At 35.7% G+C, this 24908-nt stretch overlaps 1 protein-coding gene across 1 annotated transcript in view; it reads right to left on the minus strand.

Annotated features, from left to right (window-relative positions):
- Nucleotides 1–24908, minus strand: part of AGBL1 (AGBL carboxypeptidase 1) — a 207478-nt gene that overhangs the window by 89435 nt on the left and 93135 nt on the right. The window contains exons 19-20 of the mRNA XM_053463773.1: nt 3776–3905; nt 368–499 (exon numbers count right to left, since the gene is read on the minus strand). Coding sequence (XP_053319748.1) covers nt 368–499; nt 3776–3905 — 262 coding nt within the window. The remainder of the gene's footprint in view (nt 1–367; nt 500–3775; nt 3906–24908) is intronic.

Genomic DNA, 24908 nt, shown 5'->3' on the forward strand with positions numbered 1-24908 from the left:
CAGCAGTTATAAACAGAGCAGCATAGAATTTGACGGTAGATAGGAACCATTCGGCCCATCTAGTCTGGCAACCCGTTTGGAGGTGCATATTTCAGATTAAGGGCTCAGGTATAACACCCATCCACTTAATGGATGCAATCATGCACCTATAGCTGGAACAGGGTTTTAGCGTAAATATTCATCTATTGTTAAGTCAGATGGTGTTGAGCTAAAATTCAATCCAATCCCATATTTTTTAGTTTAGATACTACTACTCGGCAGTCTCCCCTGTCCATCAAGCATGCATTCCAGCAAGATTATAAATTAATTAATTTAACTAATTATAATAAAGGCACAGACGCAGCTTTGGCAGCCCAAGCTTACATACTCTGTATCCAACATCCTCGAGGAGCACAGACGAATCCACAACACAGCCAGCCTGCCAGAGAGTCTCCTTAATGCTACAGCCATAAAAAAATACATTTTTCCTCTGTGAATGGCCATGGTAATCACAGAAAACCTGCAAAAGAAGTTAAATGATATGAGTTGGTAATTTATTTTCAGAAGATAATTATTTGTGTGCCTTGTTCCATACAATTTAGCATTTTGAGAATTAAGCCTATTGTTTAGCTTCTCGTTCCGTATCAGTGTGTCTATGCATGTGTTAATGTATTGTCAATTTTTTATATTAGCAATTTTAATGTAATTGTTAGTATTCACTCTCTCCCTATTGTAATAACGGTGTAGAGTCTTATGGAGTGCTAAAAATAAAATTCAACGTGAAGTACAGTTAACCACTTAGGTTTGAGATGGCTATATCCAGCTTTACACTTAGTTACATGGTTAGGAATGCCTCACCAGCTTTGATAACGTTTCTTTTATGTTTCATTATATGATAACAGACCTCCTGTCTCTTCGTCCTCCAGAAATTGTTGAATATGTTAGCGTTTAAGGGCAGAGGTTTCTAGCTGCAGGCAAGAGCTGCAGGGTTCTCTTGACAGACAGAACAAAATGTGAGGTTCTCTCCCTTTTTAGAAACAATCAGCTCGTCTATTACTATGTGAACAAATTTGATAAATTAAATATGATAAATTAACCAGACATTATTGCAGCAATGTGGAGACAATTGCATCCATCTCAAAAGTAAATCCTACATGTTTTATTATTTTAATATTTAACGTTTATGGAATATTTCAACATCTACTGTCGCATATACTCCCACCACTTAACGTTTAGCCGGCACTAGTCAAGGGTAAGAAGAATTAATGGATTCTCCTGGTGATTTGGAGTAATGCATGGAGTAAACACAATAATGTCACCAGGGAAGGGCTGTCCAAGGGGGCAGCATAAACTGAATATGAACAGAGTACACATCCAGGGGGAGCTAGGCTTTAGCCCTGTCTTATTGCCAACTCTATCATCGATATGTGAAAGCATTTACCTATGTATGTATGTTCCATTTAGGCATGATATTGTACAAATTACATCCATATACATGGTTATTTTCCAGAGAAGGCCACTAGGAATTCCTCGTTTTTCTTGGACAGATAACTCAATGGGGCGGAGGGGAAAGTGGACATCTCCACATGCTGTTACCTTGCCCAGAGAAAGAACAAACTGACCTGGAGACCAGGGGAAGCAGTGCTTCACCCAGAAACTCTGGGTAAAACCCAGGAGCCAGGAAACCATTGATCCTAAAGTTTTAAAACTGATAACTTTTAGCATTGCATTTGGTACCTAAAATCATGCTGGTGTATAAATTCTGCATACATTTTTCCAGTCATTTGAAGCTATGTAACTGAGCCCAATAGCTCACCAGGAGTTCGGTGTATAAAAAGACTTTAGAAGCTTAGTTGACATAAGCACTCCATGACAATGGCTGCCTGAGTCTGCATTACATTCGAATTCATGTCTTTCAGACGTCGTATCTATATCACATTAAGGTTAGGATGCCGACACAAATCAAAAGATTATGAATTACAGTAATCATGGTGCAATCTGAAAAAGATCTTCAGTTTAGAGTCTGGAAAACATACGCAGTATTGTTTGTTTGAGCTAAAATCAATGTGCTTTTCAAAGACAGAGAGAAATCAGTGTTATAGCATCTTGTCATGTACTGGAGACTGCATGTGGGAAAGAGATCAATTCTTTTCATACTAACTTAAAAAATATTGATAATTTACTATGGAGTACTGCCAATATACAGTAGTTTAAAAGAAAGTTAATACCTGAGTTAAGTGGCACTGAGTTTATGTTGCTCAGAGGGGATTGCAAGTCTCCTAGCTGTTAATTCCTACCAGGCACTTGTAATTTTTCAAAACTGGCATTGTTTTCAGATGTTCACTAAAATTGAACTAAGCCTAATTCAATGAATGTATTAGGGAGGCCAGGCTGCGCTGCATGACAAATAACAAAAAAGCCGCACGAATGATCACTTTAAACGCATTTACAGAGGCAATCAAGGTAACAGTGCTCTCAAACCAATTAAGTGACTTTTAAGGGGAACAGAACACTAACTCACAAACCTATTTTGAAATATGTTTTTTTTATGTTATTTGTTATACAAATGCATAAATCATAAACAAGGAAGGAAACAAATGTGAATTATTTCATCGTTAGCGCTGTGAATCCTCTCGGAACCCTAAATGTATGTATATCTCTAGATTAATTACTGGAGAATACCGAAGTATCATTCTCTTTTTAAAAACCTATTCTCTTTTAAAGAATACATATTAAATTCACATTTCAGACTGTACACTAATCTGTTGAGTGGTCAAAGTCGTGTTATGGATTCATTTGACTTAACCTGACTAAGTTGCCTGCCCTAGCATGTTATCACTCACAAAGCTACACTTATATTCACTAATATAGCTTTCATGTCATTATCACAGTCATCAATCTTAATTTTGAGCTCAAGGAAAGGTTAATAAAGCCATACAAACTATAAAACGGTAAAAAAAAACTAATAATCCTGTCTACACTGCTACACATTTGCAACTTGCAAGTGGCTCCCGGGTTCATTCATTCATGAGTTGATTGCTTTTTTCAACGTGATCCTTCTGATAGTGGTAGTTTATGCTTCGACCTGTGAGTTGTTCTGGGTAGAAGCCCTACCATTACTAACTTTTATAATAAAGTCAACTCAGACACAACACTAAGGACTCTGCAATTAAACCACAATTCTAGCTCATTTTAAAATTGTAGAAAACATTAGTAAGAGTATAAAGGATAATGCTTTACAAATTGTTCTGAAAATTAACGACTCCCAAAGGGATGAATTGTATTTCATACATTTCAATCTTACTTGTTATACATAGTCTGATTTTTTTCCCCATTAGGAACTTTATTTCCAACCTCTTGTAACTCAGCTGTTTTACCAACTCCAACATATTAAATTATATAAAGTATAAGTATATAATTATACAAGCATGACAAGCTTAAGTTTTTACAGCGGATCTCTTTCTTTCAGAAGTAATGCTAAAAATGGAGATGATTTTCACCTGATTGCAAATTACTGTTGTACTTTTTGTAATCATATCCAAAGAATATAAATCACTGTGTCTGCTGGTACAAAGCACGTTTTGCTGGGGCATATCGTAGTATATGCAAAGAAGCCATCCGTTCTATGTGAGGTTTACAGAATTTTACAAATCAAAATTTGAAGCTTTTATTCAACATGTATTTGAATACAGAATTTTCTTTTTATATACTAATGCCCTTCAAACAGAAGGATAGCTTTAACAAAAAGGAAATCCAAATACAAAAGTAAGTGAAATGAAATAGGAATAAAACTCACCAGCGGTGTTTTATTAATGCTGTTTAGATAGTACAATAGCCCTTTTAGGTGGTAGATTGTTGGTTGCAGATTGCAGTTTGGAGAGATCCATTGTCTATTCAAATCCTCACCATTAAGAGAACACCGATGACTGAAAGAAGAAATCAAAGAAATGTATACATTGTGATAATAAACAATGCCGCACAGGCACTGTGTGTCTGCATCTTCAGTAGCATTATTAACAGATCAGGTATTTTGTTTTCAGTGCACTTTTTAAAAGAGTTAGCAAAATACCCTTTCTTTTTGTTGAATACAGTTCTCAGAGGACCGAAAGGACCACTGAGGCTTGAACACCTTTCTTGCTCATATTTGTGTGCTAAGTCCATTCTTATTTAGCAAAAAGAAAATCGTGCAATAGACAGTGGAAAATATCACTTCACTCCATCATTGAATAATGTTGGCTGTGGGGAATAGTTTAGATTATAATCTTATTGAAGCAGAGTATTCTTCACTCAGTACACTTTAGGGGTAGTTTTATTGTACGTTTTATGTGTGCATTAAACAGCAATATTCAATATATTAGTACTTTTTAAAACATGATATCATTTCATTGCTATTTTTATTAGTAAGAACTATAATACTGTAGGTCAAGACTAGAAAGAAATAGCCTGACTAATCTGGTCTTGGATCTAAGCATCAACCATGCAAATAAACACATTTTGTGGTAGACCCCTGTTTCTAGATCTTCAAAAATTAATTGAAAAATCTGTCATGAATACACACCTTGTTGCATACCTTTATTTTGAAAGACTATGAACTGATATAGGCACGCTGCTTTTAATATGCATGAACTGTGTCCAGATCCCCTTGATACAAATTGAAACCAATAAAACCTTTACATGTACATTTAAAAACTTACACATCATGAACATTTATGTTGCAGCTGTTTAGCATACCTGTGTATGAGTGGTAATTAAATACGAGTAAATGATATATACTATTTAACTTAATAACTGCAAACAACAATGCACAGACAATAGTTTGGTTTCATATTTAGTGGTTTATGTAGTACTGGTTTAGTCAGAATTTTATTTATTTGGAAAATTAAGTAGGTAGCAGTAATAAACGGCTTTTTAGTTCTGCGCCAGCAAGAGTTGTTCTTACCACAATTTTTTACTGTGGTAGCTAAAAGGGATTTTTCTTATTTTTCTTCTAGACTTCATAACCAGCAGAATTCTGTTAGTGTGTATTGGTGAGACTATCATCTACTTAATTTTGCAACATTGTAACAAGTTGGGCAATTAACTTATTTTCATGAGGGTTTTTTAACATACAAGTGTATTTAGACTATGTTGTGCATGTAGTGTTAGTTTTACCTTTAACAATGAATTAAATTAAGTAGGACTTTCTAGACATGGGTTTTAATCAGCTAGAAAATCTAACTAAAGTGTATGAATTTATCAAGTGCTGTTTGTCTAAGGACAATATTGAATTACTTACTTATGGAGTTGCCTTCCAGTTATATAGGCAAACACAGTAAAGAAAGTTTGGGGGTTTAAAAACTATCCTAAAGAATAAATAAGTGACAAGTGTTTCTATAAAAGCAGACTAGATGGGTCAGTTGGTTCCTTTTTGCCATTACTATATATGTTTCTATGTTCAATGTTTCTTAAACTGGAACAAGATAATGTGTAGGAATTAGAAAAATAATGGTGTATTCTAGGCAACTAAGAAGAACAAACAGAAGATACCATGCATAAGATTGAATTCACATACTCTCCTACATAGAAACAGTTCGTATTGAAAGACTCAGTTCATTCTATTGTATTCTGCAGCCAAGGGTATAGGAATATATATTGTACCGATTTAATGCTGATATTAAATATGAACCCTAAAGCTGGAAAATTGGTTTTGTCTGTTTGCCAGAATTTAATAAAACTTTTTTATGACACTCCACTAAGAGTCACTAGCTTTCTTTTAATTAAGGATAAGTTGTTATTATATATGAAACGCAATAGATTTTCCAGTGTGTGTGGAACACTCGAACCTTTGTTTAAAGACATAAATTCAGAAAATAGTGTAACATTCCTGCTGTTATTATGATGAAGAACTAAACATATTTCTTAGTGTCCCGAAACGCTTATTAGGGATTTTCTGAGCCTGCTTCTAATGGTTATATAAACCTGATTTTTTTTATGTACATTATAGAAATACATTATGCAATATGTCCATTACTCTTCTTTATTTTTTCGTCTACCATTTCGATTTTAATTATCTGGCATTCAAATATCAGATGACAACCTTCTGAATTTTAGTATTAATGTTACCTTCATCTACATAATGTGTTGCTGTCCTCCAATGTCTTTACACCAGCCAGTACGTCGTAGACTTGAAGTCTTATGATCAGCAATGCATCTTAGGAATCCTGTGGTCTACTTTGGCACCAACTAAATAAAATATAATGTACAAGGATTTCCTTGGTGGAGTTGGACTCACATTGTAGATAATTTCCTTCATGATACAGATCAAGGATCCTTTGTATGTATTCCATTAGATATTAGTGCTCAGAATGGATGCACTTGCACTTTTTGTAGGGATCAGTGATAAGCCAGACTTATGCTGTTCATTTTGAGAATTTTTCTGGTCTCGACCAAACAGTTCTTTACTGGTAAACGATTATCCTATATTCAGTTCCAAAATTCATACTAACTATATAATTACACCATTGTGTAGTTTAACCCCTTAATGACAAAGCCCGTACGGGCTAAAAATGCATTGCTTTCAATGGGTTTAGGGACCGCCCATTGTCCTTAAGGGGTTAATTGCCTCTGTAGATGTAGTCTGCCTATTTTAACAATTTGTCTAACTTTGTAGTTTATAGCTTCTAGCAGAGCTCGATTCTTCATAAGGCAGATTATGATTGTGCCATGTTTTTTGGCAAACCAGTTGGAGGAAAAAAAGAGGGGTTTAGTAAATGCTCTACCTACTGCTACCTATATTTCTGTCGTTTATATTTGTGCACAATTAATCGCTTACTCACATCCTTATCATTTTTACCCATTTAATGTTATATACAGGGACCGGAGTATGTGCCGAAGCCAAGCTAACTCAAATCCCCACTCATTCGGGATATTGGTCTTTTAGGCTTGTACTTTCTTTCTGTTAGTCCTGCACAACAAGTCACCCAGCCCTTGCTCACCAGTAGACTATCCATTACTTACAATGCATATTGGAATGAGTAGGAATTCTTATTAACACGTCTAAGGTAACAATTACAGCTGTGCACTTATATAAAGTGAAAACGAATTAGTCATCTCACTTTATTTTCTCTTGTTTTTTATAATAGACCTTAATATTTATTTGTCATTTTATATTATCAAAATAATAAGGGTTATGATATTTGGAAATAAAATATGCTATTTATTTTGTGATATATGCATTTTTGAAGAATAATTTGTGGCTTGGAAGAACGTGAATGATGCTTCCAATTTGACATCAGGTAAAATGTTGAGCTTTTAAGGGATTGTGGAAATATCAGTGTTTTAAGCATCTGTTGATGGGTTTGCATCCTTTTCTCAGAAGGGCATGCTACATGGGATGATTGGTAATTTCTTTTTAGTATGGAAAATACATGTGGTTTATGTAGGATTTTCCTTCTTGATCTCACTGTCCAACGGAATCTCAGAATGAAATTGAGGTCTAATGACACTGGAAGAAATTCGTTTCCTAAAGGACAGCTATAGCTACAACGCAGCTTGTTTTCCCAAAAAAAAAAGGGTATTGCAATAGACCTATCGTTCATTAGAAATTACATTTCTAATTTGTAGCATTTAAACACACTTGGTGTATTATCTATCTAGATAATGATTTTTCCCCTGTTGCTTCCCATGCAATATATATCATATATGGTTTTATAGATCTAATAATAAGCTCACCATAATGTGTTTTGTTTGCAATTTAAAAAAAAATCACTTTTGTTGCCAAGGTTTAGACATTAATGGCTGTGTGTTGAGTTATTTTTAAGGGAACAGCAAATTTACACTGTTATACAGGCTGTACACTCACTACTTTACATTGTAGCAGAGAGTCATTTCTTCAGTGTTCTCACATGAAAAATAAAATATTTACAAAAATGTGAGTAGTGTACTTACTTTTGTGAGATACTATATATATATATATATATATATATATATATATATATACATGTTTATGACAAAGTTCTGTTAGCATGAAATGCACAGTATAAGGAGTTTATTGGCCCCCTTCTCACCCTGTATCATAACATTGGATATATCATAATAATGTTCTAATAATGTTACAAAATCCATCATGCACAGTACCCAATAAATGCACTTCTATTTTTGCTCTATATAATAAAAAAAAAGGCCGGCTTCCCATGTTGTTGTTGCACAGCTAAATTCACAACCACCAGGGAATAAATAACTGAAGTTATTGCGACACATAATGTAAATAGTTATAAAGAAAATTTAATTCTGCAGCTGGGAAAATAACCTTATTGTGTAATCTCTTGTCCATTACAGTTAAATGTTCAGACAGGGCCCATCATAACCTGTGAGTGATGTTTGGCATGATAATAGTGCCTCGGGCACAGTAAAATCTAAGGGATGCAGAAAATGTGATGTTTATGGAGCATTGATGTTCACTGTGCACTACACTTAAAAAAAATAAAAAATAAAAAAAACACCAAAAACATTAGAAATATCTTGTTTTGAAATTTTAAGTAGTGAACCATCCCCATTCTTCCTTTTTGTGAGGAAGCACTTGGAATGAGTAAAACACAATAAAATCTATTACTGTATAGATATTACTGTACTGTGTGCATTTTGGGATACATAGGGAAATAATTCCATGCTTGTGTCTTGCAGGGGATTCAACTAGAAAAATACTGCCTCAGTCAAGACCCTCATATACCCTACTATTCAGTAAATACTAGCCCTGAACATATTTCCTAGTTTATTAAAATATAATTAAAAAAAATAAGTTTGTCAACTGGTAAACTTTCATGGTTTCTGTTTGTTTGTTTTTTTTGAGTACTTGAGCCTTCTTTTTCACTTTCCAAAGCATGTAAAAGTTCACCCTGGGCATCCATCGATCTGGCTATCTATCTATGTCTTGTTAGTAATATACTTTTCAGGGGATTTCTGTCCTTCTTTCTACTAGTGCACTGTTGCGTTGTAATGCTTACATATTATATAACCAACAAGGAAAGCGGGTGATAACGCTCTAGGCTAATGGAATTTATAATCCAGATGTATCCTCTTTATTAAGGTGTTCAAACAACAACCAAATAAATCCCTTCTGTACAGAGAAGTACTGCAGTGAGGGTGAGTTACATTTTACATATATTTTTAATTTATTTTTAAAGGAATATAGAGAAATGCTGCCACAATAAACAATTTTTGGTAATGTTATTGTCACGATGTTTCCTCTTTCTTTTACTAGTAGTCAAGTAGAATGTATGCTGTAAAATAAATGTTTGCAATCTTGCAAGATCAACAAATATCCCAAGGTACTTGTACTACATTTATGACAGATCACAGATACTATTCAAAAGGGTGTAAACCGTAGAGAATGTGAACCTTCCAAAATCAGAGGCTAATGTATGTTAATGTCAAGCAATAGAAAGGAAAGAGTTCCTCTAACAAAATAAAATAAATTACTTAATTTTCAGCGTGTTCAGGTTGTTCAGCGGTCTCAATTGACGTCTCTCAAATGCAAATACCACACAGAATATAAATAGCAAAGAGAGACATCATAGTGCAAAAAACATCACTGCATCCAATAAAATTGTAAAACCCATACACAGCCTGCTCACCATATTCAGAGCCAAATTAAAAATGTAGGCTTATAAAGCATTTGTTGGATACTCTTAAGGCCCTGTCCAAAGCCCCTTTTGGGAGAATAATCACTCAAGATAGCGTATATAATTAAAAGTTTTAAACAATTTATTAAATACTTCAAATGAGTTTTTTTTAAACAAAACACTTAATCATTAACAAAATATATTATAATAAAGTGCTCAAATAGGGTCACTGGGACGCGTTTCATCAGTCCATGACTTCCTCAGCCATTTTTTTTTTTATGTATATTTCCAGTGGAAGGGGCACGAGGTGTTTGAGCACCTATTTTAACTTTTTTTTAATTTTTATTTTTGTATGTTTATGGTGACATTTCTGGATTCTTTTTTTTTTCAAAGTTATTAAATTTTTTATTAAAATGTTTACATTTTTAATAGTTTTTAATTGTCTTGTTTTTTTATATCTTACTGATCAAAGAGCTCCATTGCCTTGCATCGTAGTGCATGTGATTAGCCTGTAGGGTCTGGGGAGCCCCTATTGGGTCCTTTTTACTGTGCCTGTTTCCAGCCAGCAGAAGGACGCCACCATCTGAGGAAAGACATGTTGCCTTCCAATATCGCGCTTGTGATTGATCACACAGAGACCTGTTTTTTGGGTTTTTTTATGTTGCTGAATAAAACCATTAGGAAGCATTTTAGCAACACAGGCTCATTGCTTCCTAAGCTCTTTGCAGCAGCAATGTGCCGCCATGTTTGAAGGGTAGACCCCCATCTGCAGTGTTCGCCATGCCAGTGCTGGAACTGACTGGTGGCAAGTATTTCACTTGCAGAGAATTGTGGTTAACTGAACACATCTCATGCATGCAAAATAGCTAAGGGGGGTGAAGAAAAGGGCAAATACATATGAGGGATTCCACATAATCCATCATGCATTTGCAAAATCAACATCATGAAAATTTCACTGCATTAAAGTGCATATGATGGCTGGAGTGTCACCTTACGTTTGAGGGATATGATATATTATGCTTGATATATATTATGGCATCTGAACCATTTGAAGCAAAACATTTCGTTATTTTGAAATATTATTTACTTTTAGGCTTCAGGGGACATTTCCAGGGAAAAATAATAACTAGTGTAAGAGTTCTCAATGAAGACCCCAGTAAACATGGACAACTGGTGACTTTCTCCTCTGTTCACCTCATTGATTCATTCTACATTATGAATCCACTACTTCATGATCTTCATATTTTCTGTAGCTTTGACTGTATTTTGTTATTAAAACTATAAAATAGTTGTGTGAGTGAAAATATGAGTGAGAATGTGTGTATGTGTATATATATATATATATATATATATATATATATATATATATATATATATATATATAATATATATATAATATATATATAATTTCTGTATTTTTGTATTTTACCTTTGTTTGGCTTGACTGGTCCTGATTCAATGTACACACAGTGCTCTGCAGTATGCCTAGTTATGTATATATCAGCTGTAATTGTAAAGTAAAACAAGAACGCCACAAGAGGTCTATCTGTTCATATTTGAGACCGTAGGGAGCAGCTCCTGAGTGTGGGGTTTAGGTAGTCATTAAGATAACACTAAATTGAAACAAGAATGAGAGCAGCTGGGAGCCTGTTTGCCACATACTGCACAGATAAGGTCACATTGTTGTTTTTTTTTTTATTTCCACATTTCCAAAACTGTATGTATACATTTCTTTGAAAGTAAAGTGTAAAAAAGAAACATGCCACAAGCACAAAACAGTAAATGTGTTTTCAGTTCATAGCGTTGTCTGCTCTTTTTACATAACCCATGGAGAGAAAAGTGTTTTAATACAGCACATTAATTTTTGGCCAAATGTGTTTTTGTGGAGGATGTTACAATTTCATCCATTTGTCCGAATAACGAACGAACGAACGAATGCAACATTGGGCCAAAGAACTGAAAATGTTGGAGGAATTTCGTCAAATACGCAGACGGACGCATTTCGTCGAATATGAAGAAAATCTTCCCCCTGAAAATGAACACAAAAACGAAAACGGACTTTCCTACATATCATATTTCTTTTTCTATGTGAAACAATATCATAGGTAAACAAGGGAATACACTAGCATATAGGCTTCACATGCCAATAAAGACTCATTTGCCTTCTTTGGCAATAATACTGCCTTGCTGTTTAGCACAGAGTAAGAAAGTCAAGATATATTATTTTTCCTTTTGGGCTATTGTTAATCGAAAGCCCTATACCAGCCTAAACAGGCATCCATAAGAGTGATTAGTGTTGCTAATTAACTTAATGAGCCTTGAGCACTAACCGTCCGCATTTGACTGATTTTGGAAATGGAAATATTGGGTTATGCTTTGTCTTAGACGTTGATGCTCATCTAATATACCCCATGGATGGTTTAACAGACATTAAATCCATTCTTATTTTCTTATTGATAGTTAACTGATAGTATAACATTCTGTAGTCAGTTATTCACATGAAGTGTATACAATAAAAAAAATGCATCCAGTTTTTCAAAACAACACATACCCTCAATCAAGCATGAGACATTCCAAGGGCTATTTTAGTGCATATCAGGAAAAATAACAACTTTTCAGGAACCCAAACATGATAATGAAGTCCTTTTGAACATATTAAAATATAAAGTAAAGAAAACTCAACGATGTCCCATTAACACTCAAAGCTACCTTTGAAGGCACCGCAAGTTTCTGTGTATTTTTCCCTTTCTCTGCCTACTTAAGTACATTTGATTTAACCGTCAGTGTACCAATTCCAAAGATTAGGATTTTTGTGAAATCATTAAACACATGCCTTCGAGCAATGGTCTTCTTGACTATTGTTTAGCTGGACCTATACAATAGTTCCTATGAGGTATACATCAGCAACTGAATATAGAAGGTCCTTATGTAACCCCTTGATGACAATTGACGGTCTTGACTTCAAACTGTCTACGGTCGCTTTCTTCACCCAAATGGTGTTGCTGTAATACCGTGATGTCGAGGCATTCAGCGACACTGAACACCCATCCTAGGACCCACTGTGACCGCTCCGGAAGAAGTTTCCATAGTTTCCAAGAGGGTCTCCCCTTGTAGGTTGAATACAGGTACTGCATTCTACCATGCAAGTCAATGGAGCCCAGCTTCCTAATCACAATGTGATTAGTAAAATAAATTAAAAAGTATATATTTAGGAGCAAGTCCTAAAATAAGCACTATATCGTCAAAAAATTCTCTCAATGAAAGAGTTAAAATACTGACATTTTAAATGCCCATGAGGTGTCTACTTTTTTTTTTTTTTTTAAAGTATAATTTAATGGGGTAAATTGAATTGGCCGTGTTTAACAATGTCTCAATTAACACAGGGGGCATGATGACCGGTAGAAAAAAATAAAATCAGCCATTGTCACGAAGGGGTTAAGGAAAGGCTAGATTAGTAAACATGTTAAAACATCCAGGTTGACTATATATATGTGGAGGCTTAGAATTTGAATGTATTGGAAGAAATGGGCTACATCAATTTTAACAACATTTAGTTCAAATGGCTTTGAATCTATAATCTTTGAAACACCATAGAAATCTCATCATAATGTAATCTGATTGTTGGGATCTGAGATCATCCACAAAATACGTTTGTGATTTTTGTATATACCATCTGGTATCTGGTTTGTGCAATGCATGTATAACAATAACTTATTTTCCAAAATAATATCTTGAGGAAAATTATCCATGACCATGAAGTTCCTTTTGCAAGATATGAAATTATGTTCCGGAGTCCAACAACATCACGCAATGGCAAGCGAGTAGTGTCAAAGTCAATTCCAAAGACAAAACATTATACTCTATACTGATAACTGCACACAAGCTTTTAATTTTACAAAACAAAACAGCTTTCTTAACAAATCTCTGTGATCAATTTGGTCATTGACAGCTAAGGGAGCCCGAACTGCCATAAATTAAGTATTTAGTTATACTGAGATCTGAGTTCCCCTGAAGCCTGATTGTGATGCATTTCCTAAAGCAATCTCCGAATTATAAAAATTCTCCCGGTGCATCATATAATGCCACAATGTCCTATGTCATTAAATCAGTTAATGTGAACAGCAAAACAGCAACAAACTACAAACAGCATCTGTTGCTTTCTCCGTTCACTCTTGAAAATTGAAGTCAGAGTTTAAAAATGTACGTTGAAAGAAGTCAAAGCAACTTAAATTTGTCTCTTGTCTCCCGTAATGGTTTGCGTTTTACGTTTTATGTCCTTGGGGATGTTTAATGAGCAATGCATCCCAGGTTTGATAGTATTACTCATAAGTCAAATACATTTAAAACATTTTATTTATACACATAAAGGAGATAATAAATGGGCAAGAGAGGGTTTTTATCCTCCTCGGTTCTGCTGAATTAGTATCTGGCAACTTCTGCATACTTTATCATTAATATATTTTTTTATAGCCACACATCTTCAGCCTAGAGTTCTTCCAACAAATGCAGCTAATGCAATAGTCAGTGTTTGGGAAGGAAGCTAAATAAAGCCAACGGGAATAGATGAAAGGTTTGGTTAGAAGTTTACCTGAGATTCTGTTGTTAAAAAGCTAGCCAAGTGGATCTGGTTAAAAGTTACAAATGAACAAAAAGATCCTTTTTTTTTTCTTTTTAAGAATTGTAAATAATATTAATTTGTGACAGCAGTGTAATGGAGTCATATGATACAGTATACACCCCTCTGATTTAACATGTGGTACAAAAAACACATCAAACCATATTAATAAAAAAAAGTTAATTAGAACTTATAGAAACATGATTTGATGGCAGATGAGAACAATTCGGCCCATCTAGTCTGCCCATTTCTCCTGATGTAAGACTCAGATCTTAATCAGTCCTTGATCTTGTCTTAGGTTCGGGGTAGTTTTATGTCTATCCCATGCATGTTTAATTTCCCTTACTGTATTAGCCTTAATCACTTCTGAAGGGAAGCTGTTTAATTTACCCACCACCCTCTAAGTAAAGTTAAGCTTACATTACGTCTAAGTCCTTGACCATCTAGTTTTAGACTATGACCTCTTCTTCTAACATTTTTCCTCTTTTGAAATAAACTTCCCTCCTGTACTTTGTTAAATCCCTTTAAGTATTTAAATGTTTATATCACATATCTACTCTCTTCTTTCCTCCAAGCTATATATATTGAGTTCCATTAGACTTTTTATCTGGCAAAATATTTACCAATATTTGCCAAAAACTTATGGAGCAGCCATGAAGATTCTAGAGTGCTCTTAAAGAAGACCTATACGGATCTCTTTGAGCAATCTGACATATCTTTGTTGGCCTGCCAGAAACTGGTCCAAGGCTTCAATGCTGTACCACACACACCTATCGATAAAGTCACTGTCTTATTCAAAAACGTCAATGTGTATTCTTCAACAAATTGCACCACTATATCTGCCCATAGGCAATTCACATTTAAATTTGTGGGAAAATGACATCCAGAAGGTGGAACAGCCCGATCAGGTAATAAAACCTATGCAATCTATCTGTGCCCTCATTAAGAGGTGCTAAATTACATGTTTACTTTACTTTTCTCCAACAAAAGTGCAATAAAAGAAGAACACTATAGTGGTAATAGTCCATTTAAGCATGACTTTGCTTAAATGTTAAACGGAAGAATCTAATATATCACAGAAGACTCAAAGATGATGATTTTTTTCTTTTAGCTTTAAAAAAGGTCATATTATGCAACCATAGTACAAAATTAATCTATTGCTGAGTTTGTAGGGTTCTATGCTAAAAGTAATGCGACAAAAGACAATTTGATAGACTTGGTCTATTACTCATAACTTATCATGTTCTATTGTCATCGGGGAAGCCACCTTCAATCATTACAGTTCTAAGACTCAGACGTGTGTGTGATCTAGGTCCAAGTAAGCAGCGGTTTACACTGCAAATTACTTAAACCTCTTCGAATGCAAACCATCCTATGGCTCTACCATTCAGAAGGGCACCAGGTCACCTTTTGCATTTTTCTTTTGGCTGTGTGTGCAGTTGAGTTTTAGTTCTGTTCTTTCCATGTTTTAAAAGCCAGCCAAGATGATAGATAACAGATGTTCTTTGACAGATTGTGTCATTTATCACAGAACAGCCTCAATCCTACTAACAGGGCCCTCGCCATATGTCATTGTCAGTTTTTGGACCGCCCCAATGCATCAGGTTTTTTTTTTAAATACAGCAGACTATAATTTCTAAGTTATAGCTCATTTGAGTTTCTTAAATGCTGAGTTTCCTTTTTCTTAAGCATCTACTCCATAAAATTAAGCCAGCTGTGACGTAGTGGGAGGGAGATCATTTACAATTTATTTGAGTTCAGCCACGTGTGGGAAAAAAAAAAAAAGAATAGATTAATGGATGGAAAGTGACATGCTTGACACATCGTTTTGCTCAATGATAGTAAAAAGTGATATCTGCAAGGAAGATAGCATGAACCATGGGGGCCTTGGCCTGTGAAATCCGCAGGGCTGATTTATGTCAAAAAAGGTTTCATTACAGTATTGACGGCTGATCCCATATACACAGCATTGTATGGTTTCTGTTTTGTAGACAGCAGTGAAAAGAACATTTTAATTACAGAGAAGGCTGCCTTGCATCTCCGTCCATCACTGATTTGTTTGCAGCACTTGTCATAAATGGTGTGAAACAATAAACGGTTATCCTCTTTGTGTGATTGCTTCTATCTACCCTACATTGTAAACGAGAAATACAAAGTGTACATAGAGTGTTCTAACAGTCTGTTCTCAGGATTCCTTCTAGACTGCAACCTTATTTGAGCAAGGCTCTCCTCGCCTTTTGTATCTATAGCTCTAGATTGTTGATGCGCTGCTTGTTACGTCGTGTTACTTATTGTACAATGCTGCAGGATATGATGGTGCTATATAAATCAATAATAATCATTCCCCAGCGTAGCACTCGTTCTCACATTTTCTTGACAGAAGCACAGACACCAATGTATTCTTAATGAGGTCTACTAGGCCTAGGGGTGGCAGTCCTCCACCGCAAAATCAGGGGGCAGAACACTTTTTAAAATTGTTGAATTCCAGGACTGCTACAGGTCAACCATGCATGAATAAAAAAGGTTTAAACTGTGGTTTACACCCAGCACTTTTAGCTTTATTGCTTACAAGTACACATTAATGTGTTAGAGAGGGTTTGCCTCCATCTTGTTGCTCCACTTAGCCAGTGCTCCACCTGACGACCCGCCTGGCAAAATATAATCTATATATTTTTCAATATACACCGATCAGACATAACATTATGATCACCTGCCTAATATTGCGTAGGCCCCCCTTTTGCCGCCGAAATCCGTCATGGCATGGACTCCACTTGGCTACCCATGACCCTGTGGCCGGTTCACCACTTTTCCTTCCTTGAACCACCCTCTGACAGATGCCATGATAACAAGATTATCAGTGTTATTCACTTCACCTGTCTCTGGTCATAACGTTATGGTTGATCAGTGTGTATATATAAAATCATATATACATACACATGCAATAGTGGCGGGTATACCACTTTAAATAACAACATTACGCATAACAAGGTCGGTTCTAAAAGATGTGCGACATCCCGTTTCCTTAAAATGTAATACGCCAATGGAACCTGAGAAATTACAGCCAGCAGATTAGTCAATAAACTTTTACGATACTAGGTCTTAACACTATTATTAACAATGAGCAGCTTGAATCACTTTTTTTTTTTTTACTAAGTAATGATTTCCTGACAAATTGCAAGAGTTATATGTCTACAAAAATGAAGTCCAGAGATAGATAAACTCCACAAATATTCTTTGCATTGATTTTAACGTGACATCCTTTTTATCTGTTGTTGTTCTGCAATGGGAGCTCCATTATTTAAAATTATGACACTTGTAATTGTTTTTACATCATTACATTCCCAGGGATCTAATCCTACGGAGGATCTCAGACTTCAGAAGGATATTTTAGACCAACAAGGTGTTATGTGAGTCTTTACATTTTTTCTAAAGACATCTTAAAGGGGTTCTACATGAACTTCATATATGACAACTATTATTTCGCCTCTCCATTTTACGTTACATCAGTTTCCTTGACCTGCTTATTTATCAAGACAACATAAAAAAAGTAAAATAAGATCTAATCTGCTGGCATCGTATCATTTCCTTTAATAACTGCCATGTAAGCTTTTTTTCTTTCTTAAAAAGACATACATTATTAATTATATGCAGTTTATGGGACACTACGGTGTACAGTTACCTATAGTGTACATCAAATATATAAATATGGAATAACAGTAGATTTTAAATGCATGCCATTATAAAAGTGGAGTGAGATTATTTAACCCCTTAAGGACAGTGGGCAGCCCCTACACCCATTGAAAACAATGCATTTTGAGCCCGTACATGTACGGGCTTTGTCATTAAGGGGTTAAAGAAAAAAACATAGTGCAGCATTACTTTTAACGACCATTAATTCTATTAATGAGGTAACTGATTCTGCCATGATGTTACTTGAGGCAAACTGAGGCACTCTGCAAATTAAATTGCTGTAAGTCGAGTCATTGTAAAATGAGGGTTGCAATAACTGTGTCAATGGAAATGTAATTAATATTCTAAAAAAGGGTTACATAAAAAACATAGAAATACAGGGTTAGCGTAAAATGCAGGAATAGCATAAAAGCATCATTTGTTCCATCATTTTTGTATCTTTTTTAAAATAGCATGCAAGCTGCTGTATTTCCTGCACACTAGCCAAAGAGCTTGCAGTCTACTTAAACCTTATGAGACGTAATCAGAAGAGCTGTTAATGGATTGAGTCTATTTACTAGGAAGTCAATTGGTTAACCAATGCATCCCATTGGCATTTTTTTTTGTGTCTTTTTTCGGGGGATGACCATGCCTGAGAACTTTCCGGGTTTGCCCCACTCCCTGCCCATCTCAGATTTAAACAGCTGTGTGTCCCGCGACATCGGCGGCAACCCCGGCAAACAGAAGAGAGACTTCCTGCCAGCATGACATAAGGGAGAGCTCCGGGTAGCTGGAGCCATGGAGTTCCCAGGTATGGAGATGATTCACCCACTACTGAGAATGGAAGGTAAAAATTGTGAGCTGGAACCACGTATTTTCAACTTGAGAGTTAATGAATCATTGAGTTACTTTCTTTTTTTCAGCTCACATCAACTCAGCCCTCCTGCAGCTGAGTGTTCAGTATCCAAGTCAAGTTTCATTTATGGAAGTAGAAATGCAAGTTGGAAATAGTCGTTTCCTGTCAAAATACAAAACTGCTATTTTTTAAAAAATAATACAGATTATACTAATTGCCGAGGACACGAGAAACTGGGTAACATTTAATATTTTAAACAGCAAGGAATTATTACTTGCATTTTTTTTAAATTACTTTTGCCTGTTAAATCCCACAATTTTTCTAGACCTTTAGATAAAGTTAAGATATCCTGTTGCGACCCCAAGCATTGCGCACTTAATTGAATACATGAGCATGTGCTAATTTCAAGGCCGTTAGCAGGAACATTTAGCATGTAATCAATTAGACGCTCATTAAGATTTCAACTATAATGGCATCTATACAATTCATAATATCTGGACAATATCATCGAAAAGAAGAGAAAAAATCCTGTTGGAAATATCAAGAAAAAACAGTTTTACTTTGAGGTTTACTTAGTATGACCCATGATATAATAGTTTAGAAAACATATTATAAATATGATACCAATATCCCGCTATCAACAATCATGAAGACAGATGATCCACATTTTAACACAATGTATAAACATAACTCAATCCACTAAATCTAAAAAATAAGCATAAGAAATATTCCAAAACATTTAAATATTGATATTTTGATGATAAAATAAAAAATATAATTTTGCTTCCAAAATCAAGACTCAAATGTAGCAGAAATATGATATGTTTAGAGTAATCTGTCCAGCTATTTAAAAAAAATGGATAAAATATATAGCTTCAGAAAAAAATGTTTATCGCAAAGAAATAAACAGGAATGTAACAGGTTAAGTAAAGAAGCATGATAGTCCATCTACAGTGGAAATGCTTCCTCCTTAATGCTTCTCTTGTCATGGTTATGGCCAATGTGATAAAATAAAATAATGGCCACTTTAAAATTAGGGGACGATAATTTACAGGGGTGCAGCTACACACTACTTTTACAACCTCATGCTACAAATACATTGAAGGTACTGACTCAGCAGGCATTTGCCCGATATAGTTGATGGCCAATTCAGGCCTTGTTAAGACTTGATTGAAACCAGATTTCCTTACATTTCCTTCCAGCTCTTGATTGATAATGTAATTCCTTAAACCTTTCAATACAGTCTCTACTCAGGGTTCGGCACCAACATTGCTTATGGTGGACATTCACTGAGGTCTGTGGTGGGCAATTTAATGATGTTCTATAGACCTTCACACATCTTGCCACTGGTGTCTTTGTATAGACACTTCACATATTTCTGTATCCACTACTACTAAAGCTAGGCATATATAACTCACTTGATAACAGGGGCTTTGGCTTCAATAGCTTTCACTTTATGATGTAGGCTGGATAATATTCTGAGAGCTACTGATTTATTGAGTGAACCCCTATTTAACTGGAACTGGTTCCGTGTGTTCTTCAATCAATACATTTCAGATAATGAAAGAGGACTGTTGCTGTACACCATGGGATTTCATACTTGGGATGCAGTCTGATTGGTGGAATAAGGGGGTGTCATTTTCACACCTGTTATTAACTCTTTATGTTCCACACATTTTTGTGAGCTCCTTTTTGCTGGGATTCAGTAAAGAAGAAATAAGTAATAATACTCACCTCCTGTCTTAATAAAAGTCTTACTTTATTTCACAAAATCACACTTTAACCCCTTAAGGACAATAGGCGGTCCCTAAACCCTTTGAAAACAATACATTTTGAGCCTGTACATGTACGGGCTTTGTCATTAAGGGGTTAAGACCAAATATTTATTGAATTTTAACAAATAAATGCATGTACGCTGGTTTCTTTATTTCCAGGCTACATCCATGAACCTTTGTCTCTATTCCCAGGAAAAAGAACATTTTAATTCTTTCTAGAGGCTGAACGGTAACATAAAACTTGAAATGTCACTTAGAACTCCAGGGATTCCCATCTTTAAAACCAATAGAAAAGTTGTCTGCTTTATGATACACTGTAGCATACTGAATTATAACCCAAGACAATAGCCTTTGTTCTAATGCCATTTTAGGTTTCTGAATGGTGAATATTGTTCAAAACTACTTTCAAAGTGCATTGTGAGCAAATGGAACAGTTGGCCTTTTATATAATTTTATTTATGTATAAAACGCTTTTAGTTCAATAGGCTCCCCGTTATGACTTTTTCTTTCCCTTTCCAAATGGATTGCAGCTTCCTTGATTGAGAGAGGTTGGCCAGAAGGGAGTAATGGAATTTTACATTACTGTATAAAATTTGAGTGGTTTACAGTCAATTATCAATGGGAAAAAAACATTGTACTGGGACCCTGTTGAATTTATCCCTTTTTTGTGCAAGTATCTCCAGAATGGATCACTGAACAATACGACGATATCAAGTTTGATGGGGAGCTGCAGTCACCTGTAACACGGATACCAGTGCAGTCCAGGTGAATGACTTATTTCATGAGTCTTCATCCAGAGGGATATATACAGTGTTCTGATACACACATCAATAAAATATATTTTGGAATCACCTACTGTCCACATTACAGCTTAAGCATAGGTTACTTCATTTATTTAAACTACTGATAGCTTGTAAGGAAGAAGAAGAAAATGCTTAAATCAAAACCAAACTCTAAAAAAAAACTACTAAAACAGTGTTATTTAGCTAATTTATTGTTTTTCTTTGTTAAATATGGGAATATGTTATGTTAATTGTAATATAGTGTTCATATATATCATTTTAGTTGTAATATAGCCTAGAAAAAAAGGCATTTCAAAACAATATTGGCTAGCAATTAGGCCACATTGGGGATACTCATTTATATATAAAATATGATAACATTCTTTGTAGAATAATTAAATGATTGAATGCAATACAGTATCCGTGGGAATTCGGGGTAGGGGGGCTTTACCCCCTTGGAAATTCAAGGAGCAGCAGCAGGGGAGGGAGACACAGTTGGCTGTTTAGAGATGGGTTAATTAGACACAAGGTAGTTTATTTGAAACATGGAGTACAGCTAGGGTTAGTTAATATGCCAGCTGTTGAGACTACATTTCCCGTGTAATCTCCAGTCCTCCTCTGTTACAAAATGCAGCCACCTGGGGCACTATCCAAGTGCTGCATTGCTTGTTGGGGGCGCAAGGTGGTTTTCTGGATGTTTACTCATTTAGAGCAGTGCCTCTCTTCCCTGTCTAGGGACAAAACAATCAATGACAGGGCCAGCCTTAGGTGTTCAAGCACACTTGGATGCATGGAAACCCTGACACCTGGATTGCAAACATAGTATTTGTCCAGCACCTAGATTGCATCCACAGAACTACCACTTAACTGCATAGGCACTATATTTGTAGTTAATATGGACTATTAATCTGGGTAGCATGCACATAACACTATAATAACTCCTGACTAGAGCTAAAACAGTTCAGTCAAATCTTTACATCTCCTTAAAGAAACATTCCAACCATGGCATCTACTTTAATGCATACGATAGTGAACTGTCTCCCCGAATTATCATTTTCTCCCCCTTGCGAATGAATGGAGGAAATCTGCAGGATCTCCGCTGTGGATTTGCCTCATTCCCCATCCTCATTTCCTATACTTGCAGAAGATGCGTTCAACCAAACACATCCATTGCTTACCCACTACATACACAATGCCAATGCTATACCCCTGCCAGCCAGTTCCAGCTCTTCCAGGGATGAAAACGTCAATGAGAGATTTCACTGGAAGCGCCAGTAAGTGGTTGCTTCCAAAACTGGATGACAGAGAGGCCTCTGGAGGTGCAGCTTCTCCTAAAAGTAAATATTTTTTTCCATAAAAGTTAAAGAATACATATTAAAATACTTCAATATGTATTTATCATTGCTAGGGCTATATTGGACACTAGACTGTACTCTTTAAGCAAAATATACATGTATAGATGATTATATTGCTTACACCGCTACATTTTGTTTTAACCATGACTGCTGCCAGTAGAACATGTTACATTTATAAGTGCATTTCTGAAATATAAAGACAGAAAAAGATTTGTAGTGAGCGTCTTAAATCTCAAGTGACCAATTACAGAGATATTTTTTATGGGGAAGGAAGCAGTGCATATTACATATTCTTTAAAACATTTAAAAGTTACACCTACTCAGCTATGTCATACTGAAAATATGCGCGTGAAAATGTGACATCACTGCTGTATATAAAGATAAACCCCTAAATCTCTTCGGGGGATTAAAGTGTATTATTTTCCTTGTAAGAACCCATCTGGCAGTAGCAGTTATAGTTTAATATTGCTCTCCTTCAACAATAATTAGATTAATCAATAGTACATTAACGTTGACGCATCCACTTGTGAACTGAATGGGGTGTCCTTGTTTTATCCTGCTGTATTCTGATTATGGATGGCAACAATTTAAACATGCAAAAGCAAACAATTAAGAAAAGCACCTTTTTTACATGCAGTGGTATTTTTAGTTGGGTGCTATCCTAGTCCTTACCCAGGACAGCACCTCAGTCACCACTTATCTCCACACTCCTGTACCCTGTTGACTGCCAGGACATGACATTATATCCCAGCGCTTTGTCTATTAAGGATGCACAGCAATGGAAGTCTGCACCAGCCACAGACCTTCTGGACCAGTTACAAGGTTGATCTCTGATTTTTCACAATGGTTTATGGAGTAAGTGGTGCACCAATGAACCCATGAGGCAGAAGGTCCTGACCTGCCACCTTAGGCCAACTCCTAGTCAGCCTATGGCAGAATACACAACTGTCTACTATAGGACTTTCCCTTTTCACTATGTTAAGTCACACATGACCAGTTAGCATAGTGCTTCTGTACACTTTGGTCTAGCAGGATGCAGCATGATATATGGAAGCCAATTGTGCAAAATGAGTATCCCACATTTCCATTCCACTGAAACCTTTTGTTTGAAAAAAGTCAGCAGATGCTTATTCTTGATCCTAATTTTACACCACGCATTGTATGCAGCCAACAGCAGTAGAGGACATGCTGATCCAAGAATTCTGTATATTGAAAGACTGTAGTATTGTTGCGTTTCATGATTTCCATACCTATCAAGTGGTAAAGGGGCATAATGTGTTATAGTATTATTACATGGATCCTGTGGCGTAAGAAAATCTTAGGTACCAGTGTATAATTGAAGAAGCCTCAGTCACTCACTTTTTTCTGTTACAGCACCAGCGTAGTCTTGGGGCTCTTTCAGACGTCTGACTATTTAGAACCAACTGCATCCCTTGTTACCCTTGCAATTACAGATCTGGGTATATCCTTTAAAACTCTGTCATACAATACTAAAAAGGATCATTTCGTGTCAGCTTTACAAGTTTAAAGTTCTGCGTACAATGAACATGTCCTTGGAACAAAGAAGCAGGAACATTTTTACAGGATTTGGCCGTGAGCAAGGTGTCACATCATCTAGCAAGTAACACTAGCATTCCAAAGGATGTGTGGGTTGCAGACAGATGTGCTGGAAAGGATGCAGCAAGAGTGGCAAACTTCCCCCGCACATGGTAAATAAATATCTTTATATATTTATAATTGGAATTAAGTACACAGAAGTTAACATCTGCCCTCATGTACCTTATGTCACTGATTGATTCCAATATACACACTTAAGAAGCTTAATTTCTTGAGTTTACTAATTAGCTATCAGTTTAACAACTAACTAAGTTCCACTGGCAGCAGTAATGGTTAGATAAAAATCTCAATATGTAAAGCTTGGAGGAGAGAGAGGAGATTTAAATACATAAAGAGTATTTAACAATATACATGAAGAAAGTTTATTTCACAGGATGGGAAATGTCAGAACATATTCTGAAACCCTCTACATCTCTACCCTCTAATGCAAATACTACTCCTCACCACCCTCTTCGTTACTGTCATGAACTGATTCTTCCCTTCTACCGTCATTACCTCTTCCCACTCCCGTATTCAGGATTTCACCCTGCTGTACCCCTTCTCTGGAATTCCCTTTCCGTTCTGTCAGACTTAGTTCCTTATACATAAATGTCAAAAGCTCTCTGAAAACCCACTTTTTCAAGAAGCCTACAACCTTTCCTCATCACACTCAGCCAGCATC

Source organism: Spea bombifrons, chromosome 4 (assembly GCF_027358695.1).
Source record: "Spea bombifrons isolate aSpeBom1 chromosome 4, aSpeBom1.2.pri, whole genome shotgun sequence".
In the NCBI taxonomy this organism is placed as follows: Eukaryota; Metazoa; Chordata; class Amphibia; order Anura; family Pelobatidae; genus Spea; species Spea bombifrons.